Below are 24,018 nucleotides of genomic sequence, written 5' to 3' on the forward strand. Positions count from 1 at the left end.
GTCTAGTTTCTGCCCCAGGGATTCTCATTATCTTTAGCATTGATAACTGAGGGTCACTCCCAGCTGGTACATGGCATCATTATTATAGCCCTGTGCCTTATTGTCTCACTAATAATAATGTGCCTACTGTTTACTTAACATTTAACTACATGCTGATAATTGTGCCAAATTTTATATATACTTTTGTGTGTGTGTGTGTGTGTGTGTGTGTGTGTGATTTATCTTATTGTGGGAATTCTGGCTGGGGGGTGGGTTATGACTCATCAAAGGTTATGCAGATTTTAAGTCGTGATCAGAGCCTGAGTTTGTCAGATTCTGAAGCCTGTACTTTGAATTATTATGCTAATTGGCCTCTCAGGCAGCTAGGAACTCTCTGAGGACTCAGTACAGGCAACATGCTCAACTCTGCAGAGATCTGTATTTTGCTCTGGGTGGATGCGGACTGGGTTTTGCAATTGCCTGCGTATTTAGTGAGCATGAATGTTCACTCTGCCTAAGACTCACTGAGGGGAAATACAGAGGAAGAATGGAGATTTCAGTCTGCTCAAACTTTGGGAGCTGGACAAGGCAGGGCAGTTTCGGAGGACATTTAGACATCCTCTAGAATAGAATCTCATTTAATAACACAAGTTTTGTTTCTACTCATTTTGCATTTTTCATGACGAATTTTTGTTTGGTGATTTGAATTTTGAGAAAAAAACATGAAAGAACTCTAAATTAAATTTCTTTAAGTTGTCTGTGATAATACCTAAAGTTTTGTATCCATTTTCCCTAATCTCAGTAAACACTAGGAGCAGAGAAAAAATAAAACTGAAAGTAAAACACAGCCGATGGAATAGCACAGCACCTACAACAAAGGTGATTTCTCCCTTCTAACCTGGGATGTTAGCATTAAAATTATTTTAGTTGGGGAAAATAAAAATAGTAAAAAAAAAAAAAAAATGCAGATGGAGGGATTGTTGTGTCAGTATAGGTAACATTAACAGCCTAATTCTCTTTCCCCAAGTTTCTATTCACCCATGTTTCTCAATCTCTGATAGAAATCTTGGCTCCAGCTATTAAAACCCAGTTGCCGACAGCCCTTTGCTTTTTCTGATCTTACTGTACCTGAGCAATGAGGTGAAAGAGAGAAAGAAGCCACTCCCAGCCTCTCCCCTTTTCTTTACCCACTCCAACCTCAGCAGTGCTGGTGGCATGTGTGTTCCAGCCCTGTTCCAATTTTGTTCACTTCTTTTTAAAATTATTTATTTATTATTTTTATTTATTTATTTGGCTGCGTCAGGTCTTCGTTGAGGCACAAGGGATCTTTGTTGAGGAGTGTGGGTTTTCTCTCTCTAGTTGTGGTGCGTGGGCTCTGTAGTTTGCAGGCACGTGGGCTCTCGCTGAGGGGCACAGGGCTTAGTTGCCCTATGGCATGTGGGATCTTAGTTCCCTGACCAGGGATCAAACCTAAGTCCCCTGCATTGTAAGGCAGATTGTTTACCACTGGACCACCAGGGAAGTCCCTGTTCACTTCTTGAGTGAACTTTATTTTCTTGAGTGAACTTTTGTTTACTCCCCCTTATTCTGGCTCTTGTGATTTTAAAAGTTACAAATAAAAATAGCTAACATCTGGGTATTCTTCTTCCTAATGGATGTGTGGCTTTCTCTCCCTCTAACAGATCTATGTGTTTCCAAGGCAAAATATACTCTAGGTTTTAAACACTGTTAAAAGACATTGCTTATAATCCAGTGAGACTATCAGACTTTAGTTAGTACCATGCAGTTACTGCAGTGAACACGAGATGTAAGATTTTAGTTCTAGATTATTTCCCAAAGAGAGCACTTGATATATTTCTAGTTGTCCCATTAGAATTTTTGCTTTTTTTTTTGGCTGCGCTGTGCAGCTATGGTATCTTAGTTGCTGGACCAAGGATTGAACCCAGGCCCCAGCACTGAAAGTGCCGAGTTCTAACCACTGGACCACGAGGGAAGTCTCTCTGCTGCATTTTTGACTATTTCCTTTCATCAGATTCCTGAGACTAAGAACATGGAAAATAAATATGCAAAAATAACAATACAAATTTCAGGAAAAGAAAATAGGTTAAAAGGGGAGATTAACCCCACAAACATTAAAACATACTATAAAACCTATATAGGGACTTCCCTGGTGGCACAGTGGTTAAGAATCCGCCTGCCAATTCAGGGGATACGGGTTCGAGCCCTGGTCCAGGAAGATCCCACATGCCGTGGAGCAATTAAGCCCATGCACCACACTGCTGAGCCTGCGCTCTAGAGCCCGCGAGCCACAACTACTGAAGCCCGCATGCCTAGAGCCCGTGCTCCACAACAAGAGAAGCCACTGCAATGAGAAGCCCGCGCACCGCAGCGAAGAGTAGCCCCCACTCACCGCAACTAGAGAAAACCCAGGCGCAGCAACGAAGACCCAGCGCAGCCATAAATAAATTAATTAATTAATTAATTAATTAATTAATTAAAAAAAACCTATATAAAGTGTAGTAATGGCACATGATTGTGCAGAACAAAGGGGAAAAAAAGGTCCAGAAATAACAAGTACACAGGAAAGTTTAAAATAAGATCAAAGTGGCATCTCAAGTCGCTGGGGTAAAGATGGAATTTTAAATAAGTGGCAGTGAGACAAATGGATAGCAATCTGAAAAAAAGTAAAATTAAATTAAACTCATATTTCATACCTCTACAAGAATAAACTCCAAATTGATCCAAGATATAAATAAAGCCTTTAAAAAGAAAAGAAGTCATACAAATACTAGAAGAAAACATTGGTTGGTTCCTTTATAAGGAAAGGCTTTCCAAATTCAGAAGTAATAAATTAAGTTTGATAAATAAAATACATATGTATGTGTGCATGTGTGTGATTTCTCAGTGGCAAAAGATCTGGTGTCAAAATATAAATTACACACTAGGAGAAACTATTTGCAATTTATATCACAAATAGAGAACTATTTTCCATAAAATATAAAGAACCCTTAACACTGAGAGGAGAAAAAAAATTTACTCAAATCCAATAGAAAAATGGGCAAGAGACATGGTTAGTTCACAGAAAAACAAATAAAATGACCCTTAAACATATGAAAAGATGCTTAACTTCACTCAAAAAAAAAAGTGTGATTAAACTGTCGTGCAATACTTTTAAAAAATATTGAGAACCCAAGTTTGAAGCTGTAGAAAATAGGCATACTCATATACGGTAGTGGGAGTAGGAAAGTTACAACTCCAGTGAGGGGAATTCAGTACCGTCTAATAAAATACATACGCATTTATACAAGCAATTCAACTTCCAGAAATTTACCCTGAGGATTCCTCCACAAATATAAAACCAATGTTTGCACTGGGTTATTCACTCCAATATTATTTGTAATATCAAACTTTTAGAAACAACCTAAATTTCCATCCTTCAAGGTCCAGGTGAATGAATTACAACACATCTACACAGTGAAGCACTTATAGCAACAAGGAAGTTCTCTGTGATGTAATTTGAGGTAATTTCCATGATACGTTTTTAAGTGGGAAAAAAGCTACATGTACAAGAGTATGTAAGAAAGAATGAGAAAATTAGTGTATATCAAATAGATCTCTGCTAACTTTTCTTTTGCAAACAGAAACACAGGAAGATTAAACGAGAAACTATTTTTTAAGTGACCTATAAGTAGTGGAGTTAGGGATGGGAATAAGACTTCCCCGAATATATATCCCTTTTATATTGTTTTGACTTTTGAACAATGTAGGAACCTGGGATTAAAAATAACATCTATTCTTTGGCTCTGTTGACTGAAAAGGGCTACAAGTAACAACACTCAATGATCATCCCTGATAGTCAGATCTTCATAAATACCTTTCAGGGAAAATAGAACTCTTGGAGAAAAGGCTGAAGAACAGGAAAAGGAAAGAAGAAAAGGAAAGAACACCTTGGGCAAGAAAGTAAGGAAATGCTCGAGACTAAATGTGGTCATGTTGGGAATTCCCTGGCGGTCCAGTGCTTAGGACTCCACGCTTTCACTGCCAAGGACCCGGGTTCAATTTAAAAAAAAAAAAAAATTGGTCATGTCAAAAGAAAACAGAACTGGTACAACAAACTTCCTACTTGGCAAATTTGATACCATATATAACAGCATCGAAAATAACAATAATGTAGTGGATTATAACACATGAATTTTTTTAAAAAAATCCTTGAATCCACAATGATATGAAAATGAGGTGGTCTGGCAAACAAAAACTCTTCTTTACAGAAGAATACCTACTAAGGAATGTAGAAGGAATGGCAAATTAGAAAGTTGACATTTTGCAATCTCCAATTTAAGAATTAACTCAAGCAAGGATTGTTATTAAATAAAATTTATTTAATATTATTACTACTTACAAATTGTAAAGGGTAAAATGGACCTGTATAATGGAGATGACCGGTGGTCACCATCTTTACCAAGTGGTCAAACTTAGCATGAGCCGCAGTGGAAGAACCCAACATTGTGTGCCTTCTGATACAGTGCAGTGAGAAGTGCAATATATCACCACATAGATTTCTGGCCAAGACTGCGTAACCTGAATCTAATCATAAGGGAAGAATCAGAATAATCCAAATTGTGGATGGAACATTCCATCAGATAATTGGCCTGAACTCTTCAAAAAAGTTAATATCAGGGATGGGAAGAAAAGATGTGAGTGCTTCATTCTAGATTTTAGGAGACTAAGAAACTTAATCACCTGCGACTCATGAACCTTTATTGAATTCTGGATCAGAGGAACAAACTCTAAAACACACATTTTGTAGACCATTGGGAAAAATTTATTATGATACATTAAATGATACTATCGAATTAATGTAAATTTTCTTAAGTACGATATTGGTAATGTGGTGGCATTTATTTTGTTAAGATGCATGCTGAAGTATTTAGCAGTAAAGTATGATATCTGTAACTTAATTTCAAATAATTCCTAGTAATGTCTATATAGTGTGTGTGTGTGTAAAGACAGAGAGGGATCAAATATGATAAAATATCAGTGAATCCAGGTGAACAACAGCTGTTTATTACACTCTTCTTTTAACTACTTTTACGTTTGAATCAAAATAAAACTAATGGTAGAAAGTGGCAGATTTTTACAGGCAGCTTAACCTATGTATAAATGACAAACACAGGTCACCACAAATTTAATGTAAAATATTGTATTTAAAGTATTATTTTATTCTCAGTTTTCCTTGACTCAAGAGTTCTTCTTTCTCTTTTCATTGGAAACTCCATGACTAATAATTACTGATAAATGTTGAATTTGTGATGTTTGACTCTGCTCAAAAACCTTAGACCCAGAGACATAGGAGACAATTTAGGTGAGCAATAGATGATGGAAACCTGAGAGGCAAAGAATGCAGAAGTAGAAACAGAGAGGTCTTAAAGGAGGAAAGAAAGAAGAAGCAGAGCTCCAAAGAAAAACACTGAAAGATAAACACAGTAGAAATAGAAAATTAATTATTTCAACAATGGTATCAGGCACTGGTCTAGGTACTGGAGATACAACAGTGATAGTTACATTGTGGTGAACAAAAGTTTTAAAAATCCCTGCCTTCATTTATTCTAGAGGAAATGGCATCTACTATGTGGCAGGCACTGTTCTAGAGGCTTTACACATATTAAATCATTTGTTCCCAACAACAACCCTATGGGATTGGTACTATTCTTACCCCCAGCTTTCAGATGGGTAAACTAAGGTAAGAAAAAGGTTAAGTAGGACGCCTAAAGTCGTTCAGCTAATATATGGCAAAGGTAGATATTAAATCCAGGGAGTTTGGCTCCATCACTCACGCTCTCAAATTCTGCACTATATCACAATAGAAAGGAAGGAAGGAACTGCATAAAAGACCAGAAAAAAAAAAAAAGGAGGAGAAAGTGCAGAGAAGAGGTAAAAGAGACACAAAGCATGGTCAGAGGAAAGGAGGAAAGGGTACCTATCAGGAGTGTTAAACTGAAGGAGGGCTAAATTCCATGCCTTTCTTAATGAATTTATGGCTTTGAAAATAACATAAGATTGTCCTCAGTAAAAGAGTTGAGAAAGAAGGGGGAGTAGAGATAAGCAGTGGGGTTACTAAATGATCAGTTTAATCTACTACAACATTCTGTCCAAGCCTTGCCCTGGAGGGATGAATTATGAAGTATGAATAAGAGATAACAAGGGATTATTACTAACAGTTTCTTTGAGTTCCTAGACATTCCAGGTCAACTCGTTTGCAGACTTGCTAAATGAGAGACTCAGTATTTTCCAGCCACTCTTTTCTTGTTGATAAAACATAGCAAATTATAACAGCTAGATATTTGGGGAATGAAATCTCTCTAGATGTAAAATATCACTGAGGATTTCTACAGCTGTTATACCCCATATCTGATCACATGCACATTGGTTAATAAAATAACGTAATGGGAAGAAAAATTGCCTTGCCCCATTAAAAATATTTTATTATAAACTAATCAAGATTGGGTATATTAAGATCATGACCTTTATTTTACTAACCTGAGTGATTATTTTATATGAAGTATTTCATAAGTATTAATTCACCCATATTGAGTCAAAGATTGAATTATCTCTGGAATAGTACTACGGGCTGCTGTTGAACAAGTCAAATTTTGTTTATGCTGAAGATGAGTATAGGGTAAAGAACATTCGTTCTTTATTATCATAAAATGCCAACTCAATTACTAATGACAAAATTTCCTGTTTAATAAGTTGTTTATTCATAGTCAATGAGAGAGCCTAGTCTTAAATCCTAATCTCTGACAGGAGAGGAGGATGATGAATATACTTTAAAATGTTGGATAATGCAGGCAGCTGACAATGAATTATAGTTTAAAAATCCCCTTTATGCAGCTACTATTCAGAGTGCTACATGCATCATTTCTTGCAGCTAACTGGCACACCTAGCATTCTTTGTCCTTTCAAAGTACCTGGCCGACATCTTTTAAGGGTCGCCAACTCTCTGTGGAGTGAAAAGGCAATGTGCTTAAATGTTTCATTCAAAAAATATCATACATATATACCACGTTAGTCTCAGGGCCACATGTTAGGTAAACTAAGCCTCTTTCTTCTTCTCCCAGGAACACACCCTTTGGTAATACAAAATTTAAAACAAAGACTCCTTTTTAAAAAATTTGCCTCAGTTTTCATTTTATCTCAGACCACTGGGCTAAGCTGCTTGATATCCCCAGAACTGCCACATTCCCTCTCTTCCTCTTTTTTCTCCAATTTATAACTAATAACATTAGCTCCTCTGTTCTAAGATTATGAGTCTGGTACTTATTGTCTAGCTCCAGCCACTGACTTCTGCATCTTTCCCTAAGGATTTCATTAAAAACTGTGGTTTGGGTTCCCAGTTCTAAAAAACAATAATGAACTTTAAAAAAGTAAATTTAGGGCTTCCCTGGTGGCACAATGGTTGAGAGTCCGCCTGCCGATGCAGAGGACATGGGTTCGTGCCCTGGTCCGGGAAGATCCCACATGCCGCGGAGCGGCTGGGCCGGTGAGCCATGGCCGCTGAGCCTGCGCGTCCAGAGCCTGTGCTTCGCAATGGGAGAGGCCACAACAGTGAGAGGCCCGCGTACCGAAAAAAAAAAAAAAAAAAAGTAAATTTAAAATATTTTGCAAGCTTCATAGTTTCAAAGTGTTACCAGAATTGTTTCATTTGACCTCCACGAAAACCCTGGGAAGCACACGGGACAGGTACTATTTATACCTTGCAGATGAGAACATAGATTTGGAGGCATTGGGAGACTTGCCCAAGATAACAGGGCCCATCAGAGTCACCTGACTCAGTCCAGTGTAGATTTTCTTTGCACAGTCTGAGTTCTTCAGGTCCCGAGAACCTTAGTTGTCAAAGGAAATATGATTAGAATCTCTTCTAAAAGGCTCGTAGTTTTCAAGGTCTATCCATAATCAGTCTGGATTTTATTTATACACAATAACCTCACCCTAGTCTCAGACTTGCACTTTGTGTTCATTTAGGTGGCTTGTTTGTTTCTTTTTTCATTTATTCATTAAACTATAAACAGTGATAGGCTGGGGTAAGATTATGAAGATATTTTATGTCATGCCTAAGGGTCTGAGTTTATTTTTGTAGCTATGGGGATTGGAGAGGTAGGGGCAGAGAGGAAATACATACACATCAGCACTCAGTTAAATATTAGATATGTGGGGTGGGTCTAGCCACTGAGGGAAAGGGAAAACAATAGAATTGCTAGTCAAGCTAATCCTTGGGATAAGGAACACTTGAAAGAGGGGACTGATTTAAGAGAATAAATAATGAGTTCAGTTTTAGATATTTTAGGTTTCTAGTGTGTTGACTGAAAAAAAAAAAAGCACAACATAAAAGTTGAGAGTTATGTTTTATTTGGGGGACATTCTTAGGACTTCAAGCCTGGGAGACAGCATCTCAAGAGAGACTGCTCCGAAGAGGGCGGGGGTTGGGGGTGGGAGGGGGGAGTTTTTGCAACAAAACCAGGTAGTTGAAATATCAAAAGATTATTGTTAATAAAAGAAAATCGGGTATCTCAAGTTAAGTTTAGCGCTTCTCTATGTTTGGGAAGATGCAGGAGTCTGGGCTCACTGAAATCATCCCTGTGCTATGCACCCCAGCTATCTGGGGCCAATTAGCTATCTGGGGCAGTTATCCTATGCTTTCTCATCCTGAGTTTCCTTAGGTGCACCGTCAGGGGTGACTGCCGGGGCTGATGGCTAGATGGGCTTGGAGTGGGCAGCCCCTTTGCCTCCATCCTGAGTTCCCTCAGGGCCCACAGTCTGGGCAGCTGTAATGTAATGGCCTAATGGCTGCAACATCCTTTGTTTACTGATATGGCAGTCAACATTTTAGTTCTCAAGTGACATTCAAAAGAGGTGTCCAATAGAAAATTGAACAGAAACATTTTTCACTAGGTTAGACTGTGGTAGGAAGCAACCCTCAAATTTCATTGTTTTACTGTAACAAAAGTTTGTTTCTTGCTTAGAATATGTATCAGCTGCTGTAACTTTGCTGGATTCCAGTCAGCTCTGTCCCATGTACTGTCTTCATTCCCAGATCACAGCAAAGATGGCAGCTCTGATTGGAGCCTGCCCAAGGCCAACCTTGCAATGACTCTTCCCTTTTGCTCAGATGCATCCAACGTCACACCTGTTTAAGCTGAAGCAAGTCACACGGCCAAAGTCAACATCAGTGGGGTAGAGAAGTGTATGGGAATAGGAGCATTGCAAGTCATGTGGTACACAAGCCAGGAAGTACGATCTTCTTTCAGGATGAGGAAATAAATAATTTGAGACAATAATACAATCTACCACAAGTCTGGAAATAAGCATCATGGTCTACAATAGAGATATAAATTGGAGAATCATCAGAGTACAGGTTGCAGTTGAAGCCACGGGATGGATAAAATCATGGAAAGTGTTTTAGACGTGAGAGAAGAGAAATGTCAAGGACAAAACTATTCTCTACACCTGCCTCCATATTCACCATTGCACCATTGCTCATAATGTTGCCTTATCCAGAATACCCTATCTGTCACTCCCATATCCACACTCTGTTTATAATAGTTAGTGTGATAGACATTAGTGCAATTTAAAAAAAATTCTTAACAACACCCTGACTACTTTTTTGGAATGTTACCTTTCCCTACCATACAGTTTTATTAGGTGGGGGAAGTCCAGCTGTTTGCTTTTCCATTACAGAAGCCAAGGGGATCCCCCAAAGGCTTCTTTGACTGTACCTTTTCTTTTACTGTCCTGTATTGTGAAGGGGTAAGCAGGTTGCATAAACTGAGCCAGATGGATACTTCTGAGTGGAATTTGACTCCTGAGTAAATGCCACAGGGACAAGTGTGAGAGTCGGAGTGCATTCCATCCAGCGGAGAAATCTGTTCCTGTTGTACCAACTCCTTATTCCCTCGGCAACAGCTTTGATTTCTACCTGTTTTAAAGTCTGATATTCCCACTTTCCCAACAAATCTGTCAATATCTCCTAACAAATCTCCTAATATCCTTATGACAAAGCCTCTTTTCCTTAAATTAGAGTTGGTAGTAGGCAATTCAGAGGGGAAGTAAATGGGTTCACTTTATCAGCACCCTTTATCAGGGTTTTATGCACTGTGAGATATTAAAGCATAGCAGACACCACTATCCTGAAGGCAAGCTGCCTATTTCTTTGTTTATGTTCTTTTTAGACTTTATCTCTTTGAAGTTTAATTTATTTGGCATTTCCTCTTAACATTCTTTTATGCATTAATACACAACTTTTTGACATCTAGAAATTCAGGTGCTTTATGGTGGGTGAATCAGGCTCACTCCTCAGCAAATAGGTTTTCCCCATTCCCCATGCCCACTCTAATCCCTCACCCAATCCCCATTGGCATGAAAATTTGAAAGCAATAAATCTTGTGGTTTACATTACACTTCCCTCAGAATACAGGTACCTTCATTGGAATTCTCCCAATATTCCTGCAAGGAAGGAAAACTCAGTGTTCTTATTGTCACATGAAAGCAGCAAAAAAAGGCCTAGAGTTTATCTATGATCTAGAGTATTATCATTGGTAATGTTTCTTATAATGTTGTCTATGAACCACTAGCATCAAAATTGCTGAGGGTCTTGCTAAAAATCCACATTCTAAGCCCTCCCCGAAACCTATAAGAGCAGAATCTTTGAGAGTAGTGTAGGGCATTAGCCTGCAGTTGATTTTCTTGTGCGTTAAAGTTAACTTATTATCTCCTACGTTTGAACAGAGAATTTGATGTATGTAACTGATGTAAAGAATGAAAATTCCAACAGGACAAGCAATTCAGCTTCTTTCCTCCATCACCTAGAACAGTAGCTGACATTGAGCACACACTCAGTGATTCCTGGTTAAGTAAATGAACAGAAAAGAACATGAAGTCATTTAAAATAGGACCAAACATTTAAAGAAGGTCATTTAAAATAGGACCAAACATTTAAACTTGTGAGACCCCTGGCTCCACTGTTTATTGGTATTTGATCTTAACCTCCCTGTGCTTCAGAGTTCTCAAGGAGACTATAGAGCTACTTCGTTAGTTTGCTGTGAAGAATAAATGAGTTTGGGCTTCCCTGGTGGCGTGGGTAGTTAAGAATCCGCCTGCCAATGCAGGGGACACAGGTTTGAGCCCCGGTCGGGGAAGATCCCACATGCCTCGGAGCAACTAAGCCCGTGCGCCACAACTACTGAGCCTGCGCTCTAGAGCCCGAGAGCCACAACTACTGAAGCCCACACGCCTAGAGCCCGTGCTCTGCAGCAAGAGAAGCCACCGCAATGAGAAGCCCACGCACCGCAACAAAGAGTAGTTCCCACTCACCACAGCTAAAGAAAGCTTGTGCGCAGCAATGAAGAACCAATGCAGCCAAAAAGAAATTTATTTTAAAGAAAAGAATAAATGAGTTTAAATATATCGAATGCTTAGAGCAATTCTTGCCTAATACACTCGAAAAATTTAGTTAATTGTAATTTAGCAGTAACTGGCCCAAGTTCAGGTATCCAGTCAGCAGACATCAGAAGGTCCTCTCTTTCCAAAATATCTTTCACCATACTACTTGGTCCTTCAAAGTATGGGCAGAAACTTGCACCATTGCAGTCATTTTTTTCTAAAGCAGACAGGAAAAGTGAACACTTTCTAATAAAGCAGGGACCTGTAACCAAGGACAAACTGGAAATCACAAACTAAGCTTCCTTTTTTCTGTTAGCTAGCTTTCCGCATTACCCTCAGGCAAAGTTAAGTGTGTCAGAGGGCCTGGCAACGAGAGATTCTGAAAGCCTACCCAGAGATCCATATTTATGTATTTTTAACTTCTGGGGTTAAACAGGTGTGTGTGTGTGTGTGTGTGTGTGTGTGTGTGTGTGTGTGTGTGTGTGTGTGTGTATAGGGGTGGGGGTGAGGGAGGTAGCGGAGTAGTGAAAGGGGAAATTTTAAAAACGAACACAAAATTCTAAATCCTTAAGTTCTTATAGCAGTTTGGTTTTGTTTATTTTCGTTTGATCAAAGGCACTTATGCCCCTTTGGACGAGCATGGCCAAAACCAAAATGAAGACCGGTGTGACATTCCCGCCTTCCTACGAAGAACAACAAACAATACAAAGGCGTTTGCTCAAAGGGCTCAACTTTCCCAATCAGATGCTTTTGATCTACATTCGATAATCTTGGTAGGATGGTGAGGGTGGATTCGGAGTGGACACGGAAACTTTTATCAGAAGAACTTGATTAAATCAGACTTTTTTTTTTTTTTAACTTCCATGTTCCTTCACTCCAAGGAGAGTCCTTGGAAAGAAGACATACACTGTGTTGGGCATTTCGTGGGGCAGTGCGGGTGTGTGTGCAGTGCAAGGGTGTCTCCTGTTGTTTAGAGACAAACGGTGGTGGGCTGGAAACTAGGATAGAACTGAGAAGAGAGAGGGGAAAGACTCAGAAATGAGATCACGGCCGCAGGTCTAGGATCGCAGGTAAGAAGAGGAGGAGCGATCGTGGGGTTGCGGGGGAAGTGAGGCTTTTCGCCTTTGAAAAGCCCGAAAGCCGCGAGAAAGGGAGGGAGGCGCGGACGGGAGGGGGCGGGGACAGTCCCAGGCCCGGGAGGCGGGGTGCTCGGAGGCCACGCCCACGGCCGACCGGCAGTCCTGCGCTTTCCAGAGCTCCGCTGGCGTTCTCTGCGAGAACCGGCGGAAGATCCACCGGATGAATGGCCCTCCACTCGGGATGGGGGCCCCGGGTCCGCGCGGGGCTCCGAATCTCGCGGCCTCGCCCCACAGCGGGCGGTGCGCCCGGCCGTTTGTGCGCGAGGCGGGGCGCGGGGCTCCCCTGGCCCTGGGCGCGCCGAACCCCTCGGTAGCGGGGGCTAGCAGCAGCCGGTGCGGCGCCCACGAGCACTGCCCCGGAGAGAATGTGGACTGTGACTCCTGGGTCCGAGAGAAAGTGCTCTTTCTTCTGCACCCGGAGAGGTGGCTGGGGACTCAGGGGGACTCCGTACGGGAAGAAGTGGCCGATGAGGAGGACCTTTTCAAAGCGGGAGGACAGGACCGGGAACCCGACTGCCCTTCGCCTCTCTTTCCAAGGGAAAAGCGAATTTCTGGCAGCCGTGTAGACGCTCCCTCCCGAGCTCCGGGGGACCCACCCAAACCCCTCCTCGTCCGGGTCGTGGATTATGAGGTGACACAAGAATTCCTGCAGGTCGCGTGGGCGAAGGGCTGCATGACCACGCTGACCGAGGAGCGCTCCATGACCGCGGTCACTTTCACCGCCAACACGGAGTGAGACCGGTTGCGGGGCGCCGGGACCCTTGGAGAATCCCGAGCCCTCGGCACAGAGAGAGAGAGACCCCTGTGTCCACGCCGCGGAGGGAGAGTTTCACGGTCCCTCAGGACCTGACTCCCCGAGGAGATTCAGTGGGGAAGAGGAGCCCGAGGAACGTTCAGGAGTTAGTGAAGGAGCGCTCATCCTTAAGAAAAGAAAATGCTCTTCCGGAAACTCCAGCCTGAAATTACCCGACAGCAAGAACCTTTTAAGAGGCTTCAGGGAGGCGCACGGCACCCAGTGCAGACTGAAGAACTGTAAGCAACACGATACCTCCTTTATACTGTGGCTTAAATACTCTGACGGTCTGGGGACCTTAGAAGAGGGGAGGAAATGTTATTTTCAAATTGGCAGAACGTGGGAATTTTGGAATAAGAAAATCTGTTGTTAATTTTTATTTTGAGATAACTCTCGGTCACTTTTCTGCCTCCCCGCCCTCCCCTTCTCTTTAAGACCTGAAAGCAGAAGTGAAGTTTGAAGTCTGCTCTCTGCAGAAGGGTGGGGGTGGGAATATATGGGGAGAGAGGCTTGTTTTGAAACTGAAAAAGAAAGTAAAAAGTGTGAAAATAAAATGTAAAACAAAATCGTTTTTTGTTACTGTCTTCTGGTGTGCACATCTTTTTCTTTCTTTCTTTCTTTCTTTTTTTTAAATGTTTTTATTACCTTTAAGTGTTAGGAACAAAAGAGAGGAGCTAGGAAAAGAAGGGGAGGAAACAGAAGACTGAATTTTGAAGGTGAAATGCTATTTCAAAGGGCTTTACCCCAAGTATTTAATTTAGTTCAGTAAAAATGCTATTAATATGAAATTTTTAGTTATCTTAATGTTTGAAACACTGCAGATAAATCTTCTGCTCCAAAGGTAGATAGAAATATATAGTTTGCCATAAAATGACTGTGTATCTTATTCTTATTCGAAGTTTCTTACTAATAAGATTTGTAGTCGAGACTGGATTGAAAAAAAATCTCTCCTGATACTGTTGGAAAAAAAATTTCTTCTGATGCTATTGAAACAACTCATTTTTATTTTGTTTATTTTTTATTAAACACCATCTTTATTAACTCTAGTAGTGGGGCCTGGTTTGGAGGTGTGTTAGGAGCAAAGCACCCCCTCTAGAGATGAACTGATGAACTGAAGGTGTTATCTGGTTACTGCAGGAATTAAAAAAACAAATGGGACTCTGGCTTTTGAGGAGTAAACTATTGAACAGGGAGGGCCCCCTCCCTTACTCTTCCTCCTTTGCCTCTTATTTTCAGTTTAGAGCTTGACAGGCCCTCAAATAGCATCTGATCCACCTCTTGCCTCTTGGCAGACAAGATAGGTAAGATATGTCCCTATTTTACAGTTGAGTCAACCTAGGCCTAGAAGCCATGTGGCTTATGTAGGTCACGAAGCTAGTTACTGCATATGCTTACTAAGTAGGTAAGAATATGATCATCTCCCTCCTAAAAGTTTGGGGATGCCTTTAGGACTTAATTCTAGGGAGTCAAAAGATGAGTGAGGGCAGCCTAGGTTTTCTGACTCAGTCAGTTATGAGAACTACTAAGATCACCTTGATGTCCCTGAGTCTGGCCAGGCCTGTGGGCTTGAGATTTACCACTAGCAGTTCTCAGTGTGATCCTCACTTGAGAGAGGAATTCAGCACCTGAGCTCATCTGTGCTCAAAACTGCTTGGTTGGTAGAAAAGGTAATACAGACTCCATGAAATGAATGATCTTTTCATCCAACAACCCTGCCTGGCTCCAGTGTGAGGTTAAACTTCTTGGCAGACAAATTTCAGACCTGACTCAATAAGTTTGGTTGTTGTGAGTCAACATATGCCCCATGTGATAGAGCTTTGAATAGAGACAAGAAAAGCCTCTTTAAAGTTGACCAAAAACGGTAGCGGCATTCTGTTGCCTTCCCTATGGAGCCAACTCAGGACTTAAGCTTACTTGGGTTCACAACCACTTCACCTCTTACTAACTGTGACACTGGGCAAGTGTTTCACCTCTCTGTGCCTCTGGGTCCTTATTTGTTAAATAGGGATAATAAATAGTATCAATCTTATAGGGTTTTTCCTAGGATTAAGTTAGATGAAAGATATTTAGATCAGTGCTTGGCATATAATAAATGCTCAAAGTGAGCGATTATTAGTATTATCGTTATTGTTTAGTTCACTTTCATCCTAACCAGGCTTTAGGGCTTTATTTAATAAAAAGCAGCAGAAGGCATACAACACAAGAAATCTTATAGAACCCAAACCAGTGGTTTTTATGGACTTTTTTCTGCATTCTTAAAACAAAAGTTTTATTTCTAGCTTTTCCCACCATTTAATGGATCAGTAAATTTAAATTCCTTAGTAATGACACACACACACACACACACACACACATACACACAGACACCCACAGCTTGTGATAAGATTCATCCTAAGTTTAAGAGGCCTAAGGTACACCATGTTTGACAGTCTTTGAAGAGGTTTCTCAGACTGCTTAGTTCCCCTTGACAGGTAGGAGCTTGGAGTACTTTCTTTAGGACCTGTCAGGTTAGTTTGTTTGCCCTCAGGGATTTTAAATCTGATGCCCTTGTCATCTCAGAAAAGCAGAATAGGCACAATTAATTTTCATTTCATCTCCTTTCTGTCAAAAAAGTATTCAAGTCAGCTGGACTCCTTTAATCCAAATACGTTTGGGTTAATTTTCTTTCCTTTAAGTAAAAATTATTTTTAAAGCACTTAACCCCCCTGCTAACTGCCTATAATGTGCTTATACGTCTTCTATAAACAGATGTCTCCCCGATTCAAAAAGTAATAAGTTGAAGTCTACTGAATTTGCTTCACAGATTTTCCCAATCCAAGCAGAACCCTGCTATGGGAGGAAGCTGAGGAATCTTTTCCCAATTAACAGTGTCCTGGGGGCTTCCCTGGTGGTGCAGTGGTTAAGAATCCGCCTGCCAATGCAGGGGACATGGGTTTGAGCCCTGGTCCGGGAAGATCCACATGCTGCGGAGCAGCTAAGCCCATGTGGCACAGCTACTGAGCCTGTGCTGTAGAGCCCGCGAGCCACAACTACTGAGCCCGTGAGCCTAGACCCCATGCTTCTCCACAAGGGAAGTCACCACAATGAGAAGCCTGCGCACTGCACCGAAGGGTAGCCCCCGCTCACCGCAACTAGAGAAAGCCCACGCACAGCAACGAAGACCCAATGCAGCCTAAATAAATAAATAAATATATTAAAAAAAACAAAAAGAAACCAAACCGTGTCCTGGGAGTGAATCTGAAGGGAAGCCTGGGCATCCTCAATACCAAGAAGCCTCTGAGAATGACTGGGTCTTGGCTCTGTGGTCTTACCTCCACCTCACCAAAAGTGTGATCATCTACAATTGTCTTATGTGGATGAGTCACAGCAAGGACTTTGGAAGCCAGCTGACCACTCAAGTGACCATAAGACACATATTATAGTCACATAACTGCCATGGATCAAGCAAGTGTCAACCTCTCTTAACCTTTGTCCACAGCCTCCATCACCTTTGAGAGTCATTACATTTGACTCGCTGATCTTATTCTTGTTGGTCATAACCAGCACTTGATGTGCCTTTCTGCTTAAAAACAAGAAAGAAAGAAAAAAGGAGAAAGAGAAAAGGCTTTCTGTTAACAGAAAAAGTTATATTCATTGCAAAAAAATTTGAGGAAATGTTATTTTGTGAGGAAAAAGAAAAATGGAATAAAAGAAAACAAAAACTCACCCATGACCCCAAATCTCTTTTAGTAATTGGTATGTTTCCAGTCTGGTTTTATTTATTTGATGTTTTAATGTGTATATACATACACTTTTCTGATCATAAACTGTATATAAAATCTGAGTATTGTCTTTATGTAAACTAACGTATACTGATGCTATCCAAGGTGGGGTCTGTGAACCAGAAGCTTGGACATTCCAAGAATGGTTTTTTAAGAAATGCAGAATTCCAAGCCCCACTCTAAATCTGTTGAATCGGCATTCACATTTTGACCAGATCCCTGGGTGATTCACATTGAAGTTTGAGAAGCCTTGACATATATGCTATATTTAGTTCTGTATCCCACTTTGTCACTTACGGAAACGTAAAGGTTTTTCTTTTTCTATATGGAAAACAATGCCATGGTAATAACACTTTGTAGAATTATGAAAACATTTAGAGATTACAAAAGAGTGAAACATATATTGATTTGTGAATTGGCAAAGAGATCTCTAAAAAGCTTCGCAGTGTTTTTTTAAAGAGCCTTATTATTCTAAAGTTTTCCTACTGAAAGATTGATTGGTTATTGGAGTTCAAACTATTTCAGAAATGTGGTTCTTTTATTGTCTAAGAATGTGAAACAATACTTACTTAAAAATCCCCTTAAGGGAAGAGGGCAGGAAGTCATTAAAGAAAGCCCGATTACAACACTTGCAGGCTGAGTCAAGACTCACCAGCCACTAGTAATGAATTGCCAGGGGTGGGGAGAGAGGTAGAGCCTGAATTTGAATCAACTGATTCAGATAAGAAAGCAGGCTGTGACTCTTGAACACCCTGACATTCTTATAACCCTGGTCAGTATTTTGCCCTTTCATTAGGGAGGGCAAATCTTTGTAACTTTTCTTCTGTAGATGAAGATAAGAAACAGTCCAATTTACTTTGGAAAGAATAAGGAATTATAATCATTTATTAGGCACAATGTAGCTAATAGTTAACAAAACATAAGACTTGGTTAGCTTTAAAGCAAGGAATAAATTTAAATTCAAACTCAGATTTCTAAGTGTAAGATAGAATGACTACTTTTAGGAGGCTGCAGGCTTCACAAAAGTAGGACAAACAGAGGCTGTTTATTCAGAGCTTGGTTATAGAAAGGGAGTCAGCCAGCATCACTTGCACTGGGCCAGGGAGCAAAGGCAGGCGGGGCAGTGGGAAAGTTTTACAGTGACCAAGATGATCTTAACTTTATTCTCAGCTCAACTAAACCTTAGGTTTCTTCCTGACTATAGCTGCTGAGCTCTTTAGAGCATTACTTGAGAAAACTTGCAATTGTAAATTTCTTTCTCTGCCCCTTTGAGATATAAATCTCCAACGTCTTGCCAGTTTTACAACCCAGGAACAGGACCTTCTTTCTCAAGGATCTGGAAGCCATCCCTTTGAAATGTAATCTAGAAAGATGGGGGCCCCTGACTCCCAGTCTCTGCAAGGGGGGGGGTCAGAGCCCAACTTCATAAGCCTTAGTTAGCAAACAGGGATGGCTTAATGGCTTTGACCAACCTCCCCCTCTAGTACTTCTCCACTAGCTCACCCCAGTGCTTAAAAGCTGTCCCACCTTTTGTTTCAAAAGAGTTGAGTTCAGTCTCTCTCCCCTATTGCAATAGACTTGAATAAAGTCTTCCTTGCTTCTTTAACTCGGTCTAGTACAATTTTTGTTTGACAACAGTGAAGAAAGGAGGGGTTTCGTGTATGCTCTGATTGGAAGCTACTAGCATGGGAAAGCTAGAGGTGGGCTATCAAGAGGGGCTTCTTATATAATGGTTTAGGGCTCTCTCTGGTAGGTCCTGAGTTGGAAGGGTGCAAAAAAAAAAAAGAAAAGAGAAAAATAGGGACGCAGTCATTGACCAAGTAAGTTCTGGTCTTTCTGACCTGATTGCAGCAGAGGCTGTGGTTTGCCTTCCCAGGCTAGTTGCTCCACAGGTTGTAGATTCAAATTCTACCACCTGGTAAATAGTATCAGCCTCAGGATTTTTTTCTAGGAGTAAGTTTAAACTACTTAGAACAGTGCCTGGTATACAATAAATACTCAAAATTATTATTATTGTTACTATTGTTGTTATTGTCGATTTTAATTTTTATCCTAACCAGCTTTTGTTTTGTTTGTTTGTTTGTTTTTAAGAGCAAAAGGCATACAACACAAGAAACCATATCAAACCCAAACCAGTGGCTTTTACTAAGACTGTTTTTCTGTTAGAAACTAGAAGACCCAGTCACAGAATTCTGGAAGGTCCAGTCACAGAATTCTTTTTTGGAGAAAATCATGTTATAATTATTTCTTAAAAACATCCAGAATGCAGCACTGCAAGTAGTTTCTTCATGGGGTGAAATATGCTTTGGCATAGTTCAGCCCTGACTGTTGGCACCCAAAACGCTATGTAATAGACTAGTACTACCTTACTGAGAGAAAAGTCAGGGTTCACCTAGGTATTACCCAGTGATCGCTGAGGTTGGTTAGTGCACAAGCCTAATCTTAAGGCTGGTTTGTTGGACAACCTGCTCCAGGCTTGGAACCATGAGTGTTAAAGCTGATTTGTGTGCCTGTTGGATCATCCTTAGGCACATGTCTTACTTCTAAAAACTCTTGTGACTTTGAGCTTAATTTGAAAGCCTGCTAGGTCCATGGAAAAGCCGGTACAATTGAATAACCGGAATTCAACTTACCTGGGAGAGGGACAGGGAGGTATACGGGGCACCAGGTAATCTTTACCAAATCAAAAGAACTTGAAGGGGAGGGCTTGTGAACACAGTCACCTTGTGTAAGCATTCTCTGACCACTGATGTCCATGTTTCAGAGAGAAGCCCTGTGCAAGCCTATGGACTTCCCAAGCCAGCCTCAATATTGACCCAGATTTCTGAGGTTATAGGTTCAGGGTTTACAGTCTTTCCATCCCAACATAACTGGATGGGAAAATGTGCAAACTTACAATTGAAATAATACTAAATCAAAATATGGGAGTAGAAGAAAGGAGGTTCTGTGACCTATATTCAGTGGCAGGGTTATATTTAGGCAATGGGCAAGGTTTGCCCCAAGAGTGAAAAATAAGCAGTACAACATCTTCAGAGATTAAAAAAAAAAATGATAATGCTGGACTAAAAGCCTGTCTGCTTTTTGTCATCACCACGGACTTAGTAATAAAATACTTGTCTCTGAAAAAAATCTATTGTTGATCTAAATTCTAAAAAATTCCTGTGATTACTGTTTGAACTTTAATAATACAGAGGTAAGCCTCCAATGAGCACATTTTCATTGTCCTTTATTATTTTTTTTCTATGTGGAAGATAATTTAAAGAACTCTCAGTGTTGCCCCCCAAGTCAATCTCTCTCTCTCTCTCTCTCTCTCTCTCTCTCACACACACACACACACACACACACACACACACACACACACACACACACACAGAATCAGTTATATGCATTCATTTAGAGAGTAAATTCCTAAGAGTTCAGAATCTTTCTTACTCACTTGGAATGCACTTTGTGTCTCTGACCCCTATATATTACTTCATTTTAAGAGTAAATTCAGGGACTTCCTTGGTGGCACAGTGGTTAAGACTCCATGCTCCCATGCAGGGGGCCTGGGTTCAATCCCTGGTCAGGGAACTAGATCCCACATGCATGCTGCAACTAAGAGTTTGCATGCAGCAACTAAGAGTTTGCATGCCACAACTAAGGAGCCCACCTGCCGCAACTAAGACCCAGTGCAACCAAATTAATTAATTATTTTTTTTAAAAAAAACTCTTTTAAAAAAAAAGAGTAGATTCAATATAAACTGTAACCCAGTGGTTGTAGTGATTTAGAAAAAGAGCTAGAGTTAGTTCAATTCTGACATTATATGTGACATGTATAAAATTTTAAATAGGGAAACAGCGAAATGTAATATTTTTTGTTCAATAAGTGCAAATTTAGTTCACACATGAACAGTTTTATTAGATTTGGAGAATTAACATGAAATTTATTATTCATCATTTTAAAACTAAAGAATGAATCAAGAAAATAAAATATCCCATGAATTGTATAATTTAGTAGTTCGGTTTCTTTTGCAGACATTTCAGTTTTATTAAAGTTTATTAGTTCCTTGACAGTAGTTTACATACATAATTATTACATCAGACTCACAGAAGGATCAAAGTTATTGTTTTAGTTTATGATTATTATTGAATATTATTTTCTCATATTGGTGTTAAAAATTATCTGCTACTGGTGTCACATTCACTAAGTATACCACTGCCAACATGTAGTCATAAAGTCATAAAAATGGGGGACTGAAAGGGTTGGAATTCAAACTCAGATTTCCTGATTTCGAATCAAAGCTGTTTCTGTTAATCCCTATATAAGAGAAAGTAAAATCTCTATCTTAATGCAGTAAGTAATAAGTGATATGGATAGAACTGGGGAAAAGAGTGCCTTCAAACACAACTAGAGAAACATGAGGGTTTGGAGAGATTTAGCTCTCACAGTTCAGGCATAAAATTGATTTTATAATAGTTTTTCTTATTGTGACACTTGGGATTATATTTTAGTAATATTTCTGTTTGTGTATGATAAAAAATAGTATTACTACTCCTAGATTTCCTAAGTAGAAAATATATATATATATCTAGAGATGTTTAGAATTCCTGAGGTAAGCTGGGCAAAATCCTTTAAGGATGGGGCCACCCTGCAAAAATCTATCTGCTGCTGCCTTGTAGTCCAAAGAAGCTCCAGGTCCAGGTGCGTGAGAAACCACAGAAGCCCTGAACACAGTGTCAGTCAGAGCTCAAGAGCAAAAGTCAAATTAATTATTGTTCACAGGGTGTCATAGAGAACATAATTTCTTTAAAGATGAACAGTAGTAAGTCCAAGAGCTGATAAAGGACTCTGGAAATCAGTATGTATCTCTCCACTTGTAAAATGAAGGTTTGGAGTTAGATGTAGCTGGCGTATCCTCCAGAGATCATTGTTTATGTTTCTGTGGCTTTTTTTTCCCCCAAAACTATAATGCAAGGAAGTGTTGAGAGAAATTGAGCTCGAAACACTGCGAATACATGTATGTTACTTTTCATTTACTTTACCTCTTGTTCCAGATGTGATATTATATTTTTCATTTTAAAGCAGGAGTCATGAATACGTGCAACATTTTCTTGTATATCATCCTGTGCCTACGTGTGTCTGTGTGTAAAAACTAGGAGAATGGATTGTGCTTTTTATCTCTCTGCATCCCTTAGTTATCAGTAGGTAAAGAAAGCCTATTTTTTGGGTGACTGCTGTTTACCCATCACTGAATGGGAATCTGGAGTGATGCTAAGCCATTGTTTGTACAAGTGCAAAGATGACAAACTGCTTATGGTGAAGTTTTGCTAAGATTCTTTTCTGGAAATGGAGAACTCATTTCAGGTTCTTAGAAATCCAGACATTATAGAGTAAGTTCATTTAGTTCATGGATTTCAAATTTAATGTAAAGCTCTTTTCTTTTCCCCGCTTTGCTTTCTTCAAGAAATCCTAAGAGAAACACTGGTATTTACACAATTAAAACAAAGCTTCTCTGGTTGGAATGAAGTGGGTTTGCCCATCGTTGCCCTGCTTGACTTTCTCTTCAAATTCCTGAGGCTCTGCCCTAGCCTCACCCACAAGGAATCTTCAAGGACTCCCTAAGAAAATGTCCTTCCGATGCTTAATGTTCTACAGCCAATTGAAAGCCGGGGGAGGACTCTTCCATATTTCTGAAGTTTAGTGCCACATGGGAAGATATAAAACCTTAGCACTGGCCTAAGACAAAGCCAAATCTCTCCAGATTTTTCAAATCACCTTTCTCAAGTAAGATGCCTTACCTGCTGAAAAGGGCATGAAAGCTTCCTTCTTGATAAGCTTCCTGGTAGAGTTAAGGAAATGAAATGCTCAGGGTTAAATGTGTCTGGTTTTCCCTACTGTGTTTGATCCCAAAGCACAGAGGTCAGGGATGACCTCAGTGCCCTAGAGATAAAAGTGTTATTAGTGACAGAGATGAAACTTCTTCCTAAAAAAGTGGCTCTTTAAGATGTACGGTGACCTTGGTTGGCAATTTTTGTGAAGCAGTGTGTTCTAGAAGGAATAGGAAGTGGAGAAGGGGGAGGTGGGGCTTAGGATTGAGTGTGGAGTAGTCATGTACTCAACCAAATGTTCATTCGGTACCTACTAAAAAACACAAGCTTCGGATTCAGAACTGGGAATACATTCTTAGTCATGTATTTGCTATGTGATAACAGCATGTTATTTAACTTTTGATAAATTCCAGTTGCTAAATTCATACGATGGGAGTTAAATAGTCCTCATTTGGTGACTCTGAGCCTTCCTGGTGGGTTTGGGGGCTCCGTGAAGGTTTGATCTTTTATCTCCAGGGACAGTGACAGTGGACAAACTAAATCGAATAAGCCCATCAAAACAAATCCTCAGAAGTAAGCTACCCCACTTCCATAGCTTGCCACATACTCTGAAACAATGTAGGGCTGTCAACAAAAGTAGTTTTAATTTTGATATGGGAAAGAGTATTCTGAAAACTAAAACTACACTAAGATGATAATAAAAGCAAAAGCTTGCCTTGAAATCGAGGGCAATGTTCACTGCTTCAGCTTGGTGAATCAGTTTCCTCTTGAAGGAAGTTTTGCCATACTATCATTGTGGCTAGCTGTTTTATCACAGGAATTGGTATAGTTTTCAAGTGACAGAAAGCAATCAACTGCTTTTAAGTGTTTTGTTAAATAATATTCAGCCATTCATCCATTCATTCATTTATATGCCTGGGCATCATACATGGACTTTCTCCTCATAGTTGTGCTAGATTATTTCCATTCCATGAAAGAGAAGACTGGGGCTCAGGGAAACGAAAGGACCTAACAGCAGTAGCACGGGTTCAGTTAGATGCTCCACAACTCCAAGGCTCTTTCTAACAAAACGCTCTACCTAGCTCGCACCAGTTCATCT

At 40.2% G+C, this 24,018-nt stretch overlaps 2 protein-coding genes across 5 annotated transcripts in view; both read left to right on the top strand.

Annotated features, from left to right (window-relative positions):
* Positions 1–24,018, top strand: part of CENPQ (centromere protein Q) — a 47,069-nt gene that overhangs the window by 22,606 nt on the left and 445 nt on the right. The window contains exon 9 of one of the 4 annotated variants that reach the window (XM_030870508.3): positions 12,031–12,529. The exons of 1 other annotated variant lie outside the window; for it this stretch is intronic. In XM_030870508.3, the coding sequence (XP_030726368.3) occupies positions 12,031–12,183 (153 nt within the window). In that variant the 3' untranslated portion in view covers positions 12,184–12,529. Of the gene's footprint in view, positions 1–3,860; positions 4,020–9,070; positions 11,700–12,030; positions 12,530–24,018 lie in introns of those variants that run through there. 2 more of the 4 variants (XM_030870513.3, XM_060308466.2) reach the window with 2 other exon arrangements.
* C11H6orf141 (chromosome 11 C6orf141 homolog) lies at positions 12,695–13,907 on the top strand. The gene has a single exon (XM_030870516.3). The coding sequence runs from the start codon at positions 12,715–12,717 to the stop codon at positions 13,288–13,290; it is 576 nt and encodes a 191-aa protein (XP_030726376.1). The 5' UTR covers positions 12,695–12,714; the 3' UTR covers positions 13,291–13,907.

The sequence above is a fragment of the Globicephala melas genome, chromosome 11, assembly GCF_963455315.2.
Source record: "Globicephala melas chromosome 11, mGloMel1.2, whole genome shotgun sequence".
Classification (NCBI taxonomy): Eukaryota; Metazoa; Chordata; class Mammalia; order Artiodactyla; family Delphinidae; genus Globicephala; species Globicephala melas.

What these genes read in the sequence shown, in the direction of transcription:
- C11H6orf141 (XM_030870516.3), top strand. Translation starts at nt 12,715, where the DNA reads ATGAATGGCCCTCCACTCGGGATGGGGGCCCCGGGTCCGCGCGGGGCT.